The 13113-nt window shown below is 42.0% G+C and overlaps 1 protein-coding gene and 1 pseudogene across 14 annotated transcripts in view; one reads left to right on the top strand and one right to left on the bottom strand.

Annotated features, from left to right (window-relative positions):
- MCF2L2 (MCF.2 cell line derived transforming sequence-like 2) overlaps positions 1–13113 on the bottom strand; it is a 255093-nt gene that overhangs the window by 107778 nt on the left and 134202 nt on the right. For all 14 annotated transcript variants that reach the window (XR_010726901.1, XM_066241647.1, XM_066241644.1 and 11 more), the window contains one exon: positions 6394–6470. Coding sequence is in view for 13 of the 14 variants with exons in the window: in XM_066241647.1 (XP_066097744.1) it covers positions 6394–6470 (77 nt within the window). In the remaining variant the exon portion in view is untranslated. The remainder of the gene's footprint in view (positions 1–6393; positions 6471–13113) is intronic.
- On the top strand, positions 3297–4671 carry LOC136312178 (10 kDa heat shock protein, mitochondrial pseudogene; annotated as a pseudogene).

Raw genomic sequence — 13113 nt, 5'->3', positions numbered from 1 at the left:
TTGTTACCTATGGGGTCCTGTAGAGAGAAATCATTGTCAATTCAAGTAAGCTGATTTTAATTCAATGAACTTTTCAACTGGTTTTTAAATACTCAATATCAGTCTGTTTTTAAGGTAGTTATTTGAATGTAATATGTATGCATAGAGGAATTTAATAATGGAGAAGACTTCAAGAGGAAAGATAGAACATTAAAAGACTTTTCTCCATAACTTATAAAATTCTTAATGTCTAAATTATTGTAACAATTACTAAAATTAGCCCACCCTTACCCAGCAAAGCCTCATAAACCACAGTATTTTGATCCAAGTTCAGATTTTAAAATTGAGAGTATTAAGCATCAATCACATCAAAGCTATAGTATCTTAAAAAAAAAAACTACCATCTTCTTTCATCAAAATAACTATCAGAGATATCTTTAACTGTTAAATATTTCAAACTTGAAATCAAAATGAAAGATAGAAAACTCGCCAGAATGAGGTTTAAAGCACTTAGAAAGCTTTGTGTTCCTTATAATCAGAGAGATGTGGTTGAGATCTAATAAAGTAAGTTTCATTTATTTTACAAAGCAGGGTAGAAATATGGCCATGATGCAAACAATCTCCCCTCACTACAGAAAGAACTCGGTGATGTCTGTTATTAGGGGGAGTAGCTGAAAGCCAAAATAGCCATCTCGGCAAAAGCAGTTGTACTGATTACAGAACCTTTATCTGTCGAGGTACTTGTTAGGGAAAACTAAAAGGTCTCCCATTTAATTAGATGATGTTTGAAACATGGAAAACAACTGAAAAAAGAGTTCTCAGTAAACACAACTAGACGATGGCACATGTAGTATTTTTCTGGTATGTTTACAGAAATTTTTTTTGTTCATTTTTTTCTATTAAAATTTGAGGCTTGTTTACATTGATTGCTCAGATAATTTAGAAGTTTTAGCTAATGTCCGAACTACAGTGTCAACCATTGTAGTTTGTAGTTACTTTCAGAATAGGTTCAGGGTTTTTAGATCCTTAGAGTTTAAATTTTTCTGAACAATTAAAAAAATTGTAGGGAATAAAAGCACAGTTTGACAAAGCAGATTTTAAGTAATTTTTATTAGTTCATTCTTTAATAACCATCTGCCTCTTGACCATGCATACCTTGTGTTATCTATACTTGTAACTGTTTAAATTCTTCATTGGTTGAAAATGTCACTGTCTTTCGGGCCATTGAAATGATCTTGTTTACAGCAATACCTTTGTGAAACAATTATTTATTTGTAAAAGAGCTCAACTGTGTTCATCTCTTTATTTTTGCTTAGAATAGAACGCTGTAAATATAAAGAAAACATGAAGGCACTTCCTTTTTTAATAAGGAAATTGCTAGATGCTTCCTTCAATCAGACTTGAAAGTATTGAGAAGAATATTTGTAAATACCGAAAAAGGACTCCAACCTTTTAAAAAGGAAGATTGAACTTCGGTGCTCCAATGCAGGGCTGTCTTAAAAATCATAAAGAAAGGGAAAATAAACTATCAGCTGGATGGTCACTTGAGTAGAAGATGGTTGTACACAGTGTTATTGCTAAAAACTTTTTACCTCTTGGTTGGTTTGCATCTTTTTTTTTCCACATTATTAATTTTATACCAAAATGTTAAAATATTTATATTATTTGAATTTTGCCTATTTGTCAAAATAATTAGTGGTTTTTAAAAAAATACATAAATCTGTGATTTACAATAAACAATTTGAAAATTGTCAGCAAAGGCGTATTTTCACAAAGGTTTTTAAACTCCTGTGTGAACACCATTTGTTAATATATAATTGGCTTGTTCTGTATAACGGCAGAGGCCTGTAGGACACAACCTTAATCCTACTGACTTGCTGTTGTGCCCAGGAAGGTGTGTCCTCCGCATTACGGAGCCACCTAAAATGCCTCTTGTGTGTGTTAAATGACTTACGTTGGACTAAGTGAGGTTTTTCTTCTAACATTCTTGTGGAAGGGATAAAATAACCTGCAGCCATAGTGCCTTAAGACATCATTTGAAAAGGTCATATTTTCCTTTTATTTGATATCATGAGCTGTCTGAAAGTACATTCAGCTTTAGCCCTACTTTTTTCTTTTTTTTAACCCTTTGAGTAGTGAGATTTTGTCATGCTCACTGACCCTTGGGAGTGAGGTTCTTATCAAAAAATGAAATTAGTTCCAATTATAGTTTTGTTAACTTAAAATCATGTTTGTTTGACAACCAATTTATGAAAACAAAAAGAACATACATTTGCCTTTTTTAAATGTTACCTTACACATTTTTAAAATAAATCGATGATACTCTGGATGGTCAGGAGGCACGAGGACATACATGAACGTTCGTACTACTCAAAGGGTTAATTCAGAGAGAGGAGGGGAGGCAGAGACAGACTCCTGCATGCACACCCACTGGGGTCCACCTGGCAAGCCCACTAGGGGGTGATGCTCCCTTACTCAGCAACTGAGCTCTTAGCACCTGAGGCAGAGGCCATGGAGCCATCCTCAGTGCCCAGGGCCAACTCGCTCCAATCAAGCCATGACTGCTGGAGGGTAAGAGAGAAAGAGAAGCAAGACAGGGAGGGAGGGAGAAGCAGATGGGCACTTCTGTGTGCCCAGACTGGGAATTGAACCTGGGACATCTACACGCCAGGCCAACGCTCTACCTCTGAGTCAACTGCCAGGGCCTAGTCCTACTCTAATGTCAGCAATGTTCTCAGGTTCCTGTTGGGTCATTTGGTGCTTCTGTGTATTTATACCTCATATGTTCTCATCTCCTTTTTACCTGATTGCTGCTCACTTCTTAGAATAGTTTATGCAGTGATTCAATCTGTATATATTTTTTAAAACTTGGATGAATCTGATTTATTTGGTTGTACTAGAACTTTTTACTTGCAAGGCATGGTTGGGGGTATTTGTTGTTGGGACTAAAATGAAGATCACTTGGAAGAATTAATTAACTTGACCTATGTTTGGGACTTCAGTTGAACACCATAGCTGCAATGAAAATCAGACTGGAGAACTCTCAATATGCAGGGTCATTCATTCTGTTGTAATGAGAAATGGATGCAGTTGCCCTGCAATCATTGCATGGTGCAGTGAAACAAAGGCCTCAGTCACAGTTTTGTTTTGTTTTGTTTTTAATCAAGTGAAAAGCAGGGAGGCAGAGAGACAGACTCCTGTATGTACCCTGACCAGGATTCACCTGGCAACCCCTGTCTTGGGTTGATGCTCTGCCCATCTGGGGCCACTGCTCTGTTGCTCGGCAACCAAGCTATTTTAGCACCTGAGGTGAGGTCATGGAGTCATCCTCAGTGCTCAGGGACAACTTGCTCATTCGAGCCATGGCAGCGGGAGGGGACGAGGTAGGGGGGAAAGGAGTGGAAAAACAGATGGTTGCTTCCGTGTTCTCTGACCGGGAATCAAACCCAGGATATCCACATGCCAGGCTGACACTCTACCACTGAGCAAACCAGCCAGGGCCACAGATTTCTTTACAATAATCCTTTGCTGTAGACCTCCCAGGCTCTTTGCTGTCTTCAGCAACAAACCGAATCTCTTCTACCTGGTTTTCAAGGCCTTATGTAATCTTCCTCTCCTTTCTTCATTCCCTGTTGCTTTAATGTCCCATTGCCACTATGACCCATCACAAATCTCATTCATGACCACATCTGTAAATTTAGTTCCCTTGAGAAGAACACTGTTTCTCCTGTACCTGTTGAAATCTTGGGAACCCAATCCTAACTGTTCTTCCCTCAAATATACACATATTATAAATATACAATTATCACATATATTATTGTGTTTCCTACTAATTGTTTCATGTGTTTTTTCCAACTAAAACATAAGTCCTGAAGGTAGGAACTGCACAGTGCTATCAAACCAGCTTAAAGATCTTTTTTGTTCTTTCAAATATAATAAAGTAATGTTATTCTGGCTAGCCATCCAAATATGAAAAGATTAATTATTCAGAGCCCTAATAGACCCTATCTGACATAATATTTTATCTATAATACTTAAAAGTTTATAATTTATTTGATGAAATCTGAATGCTTACCCATATATGCCAAGCATACTATATCTATCAACTCCAGCCCCAACAATTTGTTATGCATAAAAACTCAACTGTAGTAAGTCAAAAATGAATAAGAAAACAGATTAAACTGTTGCAGCAAAGATTAGTGATTTTAAGGTATTCAAAGCCGGTGGTAGAAGAAAAACAGTAGTCTTAAAAATTATATCTTCTGATTAACCCACTAGCTATTTTTGCCTTTCTCAAAGTTCTTTTGTAAGAATCATAAGGAGACTGTAGCTGTCTCCTTGCAGCCTCAGCGCAAGAGCAGACTAGGAGCGGCCGGCGTCGTGGCAGGACAGGCGTTTAGACAGTTTCTTCCCCTCTTTGACTGAGTATTAGTTGAAAGGAGTGCTGCGGAAACTGTAACCAGAGGAGGCATTATGCGTCCAGAAAAATCTCAAGGAAAAGTATTGCAAGCAACAGTAGTAGCTGTTGGAGCGGGCTCCAAAGGAAAGGGTGGAGAGATTCAACCAGTTAGTGTGAAAGTTGGAGATAAAGTTCTCCCAGAATATGGAGGCACCAAAGTGGTTCTAGACGACAAAGATTATTTCTTATTTAGAGATGGTGATATTCTTGGAAAGTATGTAGACTGAAATAAATCACTGTTGAAATGGCATCGTGTGAAGCTGCCCATTCCACTGAAGCTCTGAAATCTTTCATCATGTAAATAATTTCTGTCACTTTTATAATAAACTAATGATACCCAAACTGTGATGACATCCAGTGTCTCTTAAAATTTAGTTTCACTGTACTGATATACACATTTCCAAATAAAAAAATATATATATAAAAAAAGAATCATAAGGATATTTTTGTTTCATTAAATGCTGTAAATTTTCCTTTGTAGTTCTAATTAGAGTATGACTTCATGGTCTACTGTAAATGAACCCTTTGAGTAGTACAAAGTTTCATGTACATACATCCTTGTGCCTTCTGACTATCCAGAGTACGATTGTACAAAATTTTTATTTTAAAAATGTGTAAGGCAACATTAAAAAATGTCAAATGTATGTTCTTGTTTTCATAAATTGGTTATCAAACAAACATTTTAAGTTAATAAAACTGTAACTAACTAATTTTATTTAAAAAAACAAACAAAAAAAACCCAACTCACTCCTGGAGTCAGTGAGCATGAAAAAAATTCACTACTCAAAGGTTAATACAATAATTCATTAATTAACTTAAAGGGTTCGCCCTGGCCGGTTGGCTCAGCGGTAGAGCGTCGGCCTGGCGTGTGGGGGACCCGGGTTCGATTTCTGGCCAGGGCACATAGGAGAAGCGCCCATTTGCTTCTCCACCCCCTCTCCTTCCTCTCTGTCTCTCTCTTCCCCTCCTGCAGCCAAGGCTCCATTGGAGCAAAGATGGCCCGGGCGCTGGGGATGGCTCCTTGGCCTCTGCCCCAGGTTGTAGGAATAGTCAGAAAAGTCCCAAAAGATATCCCATCACTTAAGAAAAACAACACCTTGCCAAGTACTGCTTTTCAGAGACAACTAAACATACTTTCAGATGTGCTGAATTCAGCCACTAATGATTCAAACATACATTTCAATCAGTAAGAACCTACATATTTCCTTGACCTTGAGTGTCCCTTAAAGTGAAAAAATATAAAGTAGTATAATTAAAATAATACTGGCTTTAATCAAGGAGCAAGTTCCTAAAGATGCTTATTCATTCATTCTATAAGCAGTTGTTAGAGCCCTAAAAGAGCTAAACATGATAGAATAAAAACAACTCACAGGGCAGTCAAGCAAATGCTGTGAGCAGAGTGCTGGAACAGAGGTAATGATAGGGATTCTGAACACAGAGAAGGTTCTTCAAAAAACGAATTTCCCCTTGTACTTATGGTCGTTACCACTGAACTCCAAACATTCACATGCATTGCAAACACCTTCCTGTGTAGGCCAAAAATAGCATTAAATTTGTATAAATTTTGTCTCTTGGGAACCCATCGCCTTTAAATGCTTTTAAACCAACTTCAATTAATAGCAACAGTTTTCATTTACTATTTTCCTGATTAGTGTGTGTGTGTGTGTGTTTAACATTGAGTATCCTTGGGAAGTTGGTTTATACGATGTCATTTTCAGTTCTTGCTTGTTGCTTTTATGAGATCCATTAGTTTTGTTCTCAGGCACACAAAAGAAGATTAGTATATAGAGTAAATATGTGATTTCATCTGGGAAAGGTAAGTGATAAGATTGAAAATAGAGGACACTCCCCTGTTCTCCCCTCAGCATGTGCGCGTGTGCGTAAGGACACGCGCCCGCCCGCGCGCACGCACGCCTAGGGTTAAATGACTTCTACAAAGGGATCTGCAGTCTTACCTGCTAGGGGAGAGACTGTCGGGCTGCTCCAGCTGAGGGTTCTCCCCATCACGGCTGCTTGCTAGCATTTCTTCATTCTGAAATAAAAGAGATTTTGGTAAGATAGTCTATTTTATTTGTAGGGGAGCTCTAAATCTATAGATTTCTTTCCCACAATTTCTGTTTTGCATTGTTTTTGTTTTTAATTCTCTAGATGATAATTCTCCAGTTTCTTATCTTTTTCTTTTTTGGGTTTTCCCCAACAATTCTGTGGACGTTACTGTTGACCCTTCAAGTTTCCTTTAGGAACATCAAAAACTGATTTTGAAAACCAGGTATTCTTTTTCTTGGAGGACGGGCTATGTAGGGCCAGCGGCCACTGGCATCGTGGCCATGCAGGTTCACACTGGATTCTGGCAGACGGTAAAGAAAGAGTGGAGCCAAAAAATGGTTGGCCATTCCATTCATTAAAGTCTTGTTGGTCAAATAAGTTTGTAAAATGTGATTTTTATGTTTGCTTGCTTATAGTTTGCGTTGGGGGCTGGGCAGCACCAGGTATATGTGATCTGTGGAATTGCAAATTACCTTCCTGCTTGGGAAGGGCCATTGTTTTGCTAATATTTGCTGGAGGAGTGGTTTCTGCACCAGAAAGTTTTGAAAAGAGCAGAAAAGAAGAGGCAGAGAAGCCATGTTTTGCAGGGAGAGCAGAGAAAATGCAGAGTGCTGAGGAAGAAGCCAGTTTGTGCAGAGAGGAGGTGTGCAGATGGGGAACCAGAGCTGAGGGGTTTTGCGAGTTCTGCTAAGACTGGTGAGGCCTTTGATTCTAGGAGAAACTGGATAAGATTCTCCTGGTTGTGGAACTGGAGAACGTGTCAGTGGCTTTGGGAACCCTGTGTGTTTGTTCATCAGCTGGTGCAAGACTTTAATAAAGGAATGGTCCACCATTTCTTGGCTCCACTGTTGACCGTCTGCCCGAATCCAATGAAAACCTGCATGTGCACGGCCGCGACTGCTTTCCCAACAAGCGTCCTACCAGCGGAAGAGCAAACAGGCAGGGAAGACTGCTTCCCTCTCATTCAGCGCTCCCAAAGCCCTGACGCAGTCTCCAGTTCCACTCCCGGAAAATCTTCTCCCATTCCTCTTGGAATCAAAAGCCCCACCAGCTTCAGGGGAGCCCCCAAAGTCCCACAGCTCCGGTTCCCCATCTGCACAACTCTCTCTGCAAAACTGGCTTCTTCAGCACTCTGCATTCTCTCTGCTCTCCCTGCAAAAACTGGCTGGGCCCACAAAGACCCCTCTTCCAGCAAATGTTAGCAAAACAATGGCCCCTCCCAAGCAGGAATGCAATCTGTAATTTGCAATCAACTGCCCTGCTCTGAGGGCAAGCACACAGGTGGCTGCCCAGTGCCATTTTTTTAACGGTAAACGTGAGCAAACTCAAAAAATACAAATTTTACTGTGGTGCCTGACCAGGTGGTGGCGCAGTGGATAGAGTGTCGGACTGGGATGCGGAAGACCCAGGTTCGAGACCCCGAGGTCACCAGCTTCAGCGCGGGCTCATCTGGTTTGAGCAAAAAGCCCACCAGCTTGGACCCAAGGTCGCTGGCTCCAGCAAGGGGTTACTCAGTCTGCTGAAGGCCCGCGGTCAAGGCACATATGAGAAAGCAATCAATGAACAACTAAGGTGTTGCAACACGCAATGAAAAACTAATGATTGATGCTTCTCATCTCTCTCCGTTCCTGCCTGTCTGTCCCTGTCTATCCCTCTCTCTGACTCACTCTCTGTCTCTAAAAAATAAAAAAAATTAAAAAAAAAAATTTTACTGTGGTAAGGTGCCAGAGAACTATAAAACTTAATATTGGCAATGCCATTTTAAAGAGGAAAAGTCAAGCTTTCTGTCCTGTCCTTTCTTTGGAAAATGGAGGGAAAAGGATATAGAAATCTCCTGACTTACAAGGACGACTGGGTCATTTGGTTTTAAGTTCTCTGAAAGGATTAAGGTTATCTGAAGAACTCCCTTTCCCTTTCAATAAGAGGCAAAATTTACATACCACCCTACACTGATTTTAACTCTTCCTCCCTTCCTGGAATCCTGAAATTAACGTGTACCTCTAGGCAAAGGAGGATAGATAGAAACTAAAAGGTTTATGAATGTCTTTGATTGTATTACCTTGAAAGTTTTAACGTTTTTGTAAATCCCCTAGACAAATGTTATAATCTTGTTAAATGATTGTCATGCCCCCTAACCTGTATGTGGTCAAAGGGTATATACCCAACCTCTGAGATGTATTTGGCATGCACGATTTGGGTCTGCAAATGCCCCATGTCATCCATATGTGGCCGGCATATTTAATAAATCTCCTTTAATAAAACCTTTCAAAATTCATCTGGACTTGGTGTCTGTTGGGCAGATAAAATGTATTATGCTCACTTTGTTAAAGTGGCGCTGCCCACGTGGAGGCCGTTGCCCAGGTGATATTAATGTGTGTCTCTATGGGCAGGCAGAATCCCTGTAGCCTGGGGCTTGGTTTTGGGATTGGGCCTTTCCCACCTGTTTTGATGTGGGGTGGTACAATCCAATCATGCCTCGGAGGAGTGACTTTGTATTAGAGACTTCCCTGTTTTGTGTATTGGATTGAGAGTTTGGATTTCTACGCTATGGAGTGGGGACGGAGCGGGAGCTTGTGCTCTTGGTTCCTGAGATTATCATTAGAGGAGAGAGCAGAGCAGAGAGCAGAAGGAGGCCACGTGGAGTAGGCCAGGAGAAGCAGCCAAGATGGCACAAGTGTTGCGTGAGATGCCAGTTTGTGTGCAGTTTATGCAGGGAGAAGGAAGGAGATGGGGAACAGAGGAGAATAAGGCTGGTGAGCTAGAAACCTTTGATTCTAGGAAACTCGGATAAGTCAGTGGCTTTGTGAGCACTGAATGTGAGTGGGTTTTGGAGCCCAGTGTATATTTTTACTTGCCCACCGGGTGCAAGCTAGAATTAAAGAAAATGGCCTATCAGTTTTTGGCTCCATTGTTTCTTTACCAACTGTCCAAATCTAATGCGAACCTGCATGGGTCGGGCGGCTGTGATGGTGGCCTTGGCCACGGCTACTGCCTCTACAGTGTCTCTACATAAACCCGCTGAAGTGAGGAACGGTCTTTGCAGAATCTGGGGTATAGTACTTGTTGGGCAGATAAAATGTATTATGCTCATTTTGTTAAAAATGGCGCTGCCCACGTGAGGCTGTCGCCCAGGTGATATTAATGTGTGTTGAGAATCCTTGTAGCCTGGGGCTTGGTTTTGGGATTAAGCCTTTCCCACCCTTTTTGATGTGGGGCGGTACAATCCAATCATGCCTCAGAGAAGTGACTTTGTAGTAGAGACTTCCCTATTTTGTATATTGGATTGAAGGTTTTGAATCTACACTATAAAATGGGGGCAGAACGAGAGCTTGAGCTCTTGGTTCCTGGGATGATTAGCATGAGAGAGCAGAGGGAGCAGAGCAGAGAGCAGAAAGAGGCCATGTGGCCAGGAGAAGCAGCCAAGATGGCAGAGTATTGAGTGAGAGGCCAGTTTGTGCAGTTTGACGCTGGAGAAGGAAGGAGATGGGGAACTGAGGAGAATAAGACTGGTGAGCTAGAAACCTTTGATTCTAGGAAACTCGGAAATGTCAGTGGCTTTGTGAGCACTGCATGTGATTGGGTTTTGGAGCCCAGTGTGTGTTTTTACTTGCCCACTAGGTACAAGCTAGGATTAAAGCTGATGGCCCACCAGTTCTTGGCTCCATTGTTTCATTACCATCTGTCCGAATCCAATGCGAACCTGCTTGGGCCAGGCGGCTGTGATGGTGGCCATGTATACTGGCTTCACACATATCCAGGAAGGAAGCTAACAAATAAAGGAGTATTTGGAACACTAGTTTTACTAATGCAGTTCTTAAATACAAGGGGAATCTTACATTCCAAGTTTCTATATTTTTTTCTTTTAAAATAGAATATCATTTCAATAAAAATCTAAATTTTTAGTTTCTTCTATTATATATATTTGCCAGAGACCAGAATATATTTTTCATTGCACTTAATATACAGAAGTAAATGCCAATTCCTAGACTCAAACCAATTGCTTATTTTCACCACCCTACCAAAGATGGCTCTTTGTTCACATTTTCTAGAATGAACTAAAATTGCTATGGCAGTTAATGTTACATTGCATCCTTTCCAGTTCCTCCTGTGTGACATTATTGTGCCTGAAACACCTGCTGGACCTTGAGCCCCAGGCCTATCCATCTTTGGATCCTTAGCATGTGATACAGGGCCTTCACCTAACAACACTTTCTCTCACTGTGAAACTTGCTGCTGGTAAAATGAATAGTGCTCCTTCCAACTCTACCGGTCTATTGTTAGCGTGGTGGATTATGGAGTCTCTTATTTCATGACAACCTAGTGACAGAAAAATAACACTGACTTGAGGTGTGGGTATGGACTTTGTCCTCTTTTACACTGAAAGATGACATTCCTGTAATTTGTAGACTTTGTCATGCATAAGATGCCCTCATGGGCTTCCTGAAACGCCGGGACATGGACTTGGTTGTGTCAACCCATGTTCCTGTGACCACACGTCTGTCAGACAGCTGGTGTCAGGGCAGAGAGAGAGTCCTCTGCCGACATTTGAGGGAATACAACACTGGTACAATCGAGATGTAAGGGGAAGGATCCACAGCAGATGCGAGGATTAAAGAAAACCCTGCAGTGAGGTTGTTAATGACAGACATACCTCAGATACTGCAGGTGTGGGTCCAGACCACTGTAGTAAACCCAGTATTAGAATAAAGCACGTCATAATCTTTCTGCTGGTGGAGGGTCTTGCCTTCCATTTGTAGAAAACGAGACACCTGTGAAGCACTGTGAACCGAGGTGTGCCCGTGCGCCGAGGCCCCGCCGAGCCGAGGTGTGCCCGTGCGCCGAGGCCCCGCCGAGCCGAGGTGTGCCTGTATGCTGAGGCTCTGCTGAGGTTTAAGCAGACTAGTCTTCTAGTACAGTGGCTTTCACAGTTTGACCAGACCCATGAAAAACCTTTGGGTCACAGCACGCACACATTCTGTGATTTATAACAAAAAATATATACTTTGTCCCATTTCTGGCACAGAGCTCCTAAAACCTTTGAAATTTCCTAAGTCATAAGAGCAATAAAGATGTCTTGATTGTCATAAAAAAAAACCTTTCAATCACACCTGAGATTAGGTGACTAAGGTGATTGTGGAAAGGACCTAAGAATGAGGGCTGGTAACCAGGGAAACCAACCATATAATTAGAGGGCTGGAACTCTCAGTGCCGCCCCACCCCACCACCACTCTCTCACAGGGAAGTTGGAGAGACTGGATTCAACAACCAATGGCCAGTGGTTTAATCAATCTTACCTAGGCAATGAAGCCTCCATGAAAACCCAAGGAGAGCTTCCGGTTGGTGAACATGAGACTGGGGAGAGTGGCTGCTCAGAGAGCAGGGGAGTTCTAGCCTCCCCACACACCTTGCCTTCTGCACCTGTTCATAGGGTGGTTCCTGAATTACACCCTTTTATAAGAAACTGTTTGTTTTTATTTTTAAGTGAGTTTGTAAATTTTGTATTTTTTGAGTTTGCTCACTTTTACAGTGTTAAAAATGGCACTGGGCAGCACCAGGTATGTGATCTGTGAAACTGCAAATTACCTTCCTGCTTGGGAAGGGTACTTGTCTTGCTAATGTGTGCTGGAGGAGAGGTTTTTGCACCAGAAAGTATTGATAAGAGAAGGGAGGAAGCCATGTTTTTGCAGAGTTTGTGCAGAGAGAAGAGAGAAGATATGCAGATGGGGAACCAGAGGTGAGGGGCTTTGCAAGCTCTGCTGAGACTGGTGGGGCCTTTGATTCTAGGAGAAACCGGAGAAGATTCTCCTGGTAGTGGAACCGGAGAATGTGTCAGGGCTTTAGGAGCCCTGAGTGAAAGGGAAGTGTTTTCCCTTGTCAGCTGGTGCGAGACTTTAATGAAGGAATGGCTCCCCATATTTTGGCTCCACTGTTTCTTTACTGTCTGTCCGAATCCAATGGGAACCTGCGTGTGCATGGCCGCGACGGCGGCCCCTGGCCTTATAGGGGAGATAGAGAGACAGACTCCCGCATGCACCCTGACTGGGGTCCACCCGGCAACCCCACTGGGGGCCTGTGCTTGAATCAATAGAGCCACGGGCTGCAGTGGAAGGGAAAGAGGGAGAAAAGGAGCAGCAGGAGGGGAAGAGAAGCAGATAGTCACTACTCTTGTGTGCCCCGACCGAGAACTGAACCCAGGATGTCCATATGCTGGGCCAATGTTCTATCCACTTGAGCAAACCAGCCAGGGCCAGAAACCGATAATCTTGTAAAATGTTTCTCTGAGTTCTATGAATTGCTCTAAAAAATTAGTCTAACCCAAGGAAGGGGGTCTGGGAACCTCTGATCTACAGCTGATTGGTCAGAAGCACCAGTGACAACCTGGACTTCTGACTGGTGTTGAAGAGGGTGAGGGAGTCTTATAGGACCGAGCCTTTAGCCTGTGGGATCTAATGCTACCTCCAGGTAGACAGTGTCAGAACTGAGTTAATTGCTTGGTAGTATCAGGGACATGGACACACACACACACACACACACACATCTCTCTCTTACACACACACACACACACACACACACATGACAGACATACTGGCAACTTAAAAATTTAGGAGGCAATAATTGAACAAAAAGTG

Source organism: Saccopteryx bilineata, chromosome 8 (genome assembly GCF_036850765.1).
Source record: "Saccopteryx bilineata isolate mSacBil1 chromosome 8, mSacBil1_pri_phased_curated, whole genome shotgun sequence".
Lineage (NCBI taxonomy): Eukaryota > Metazoa > Chordata > Mammalia > Chiroptera > Emballonuridae > Saccopteryx > Saccopteryx bilineata.
The sequence above is the reverse complement of the archived record's forward strand: the minus strand, read 5'-3'. Positions and strand labels throughout refer to the sequence as shown.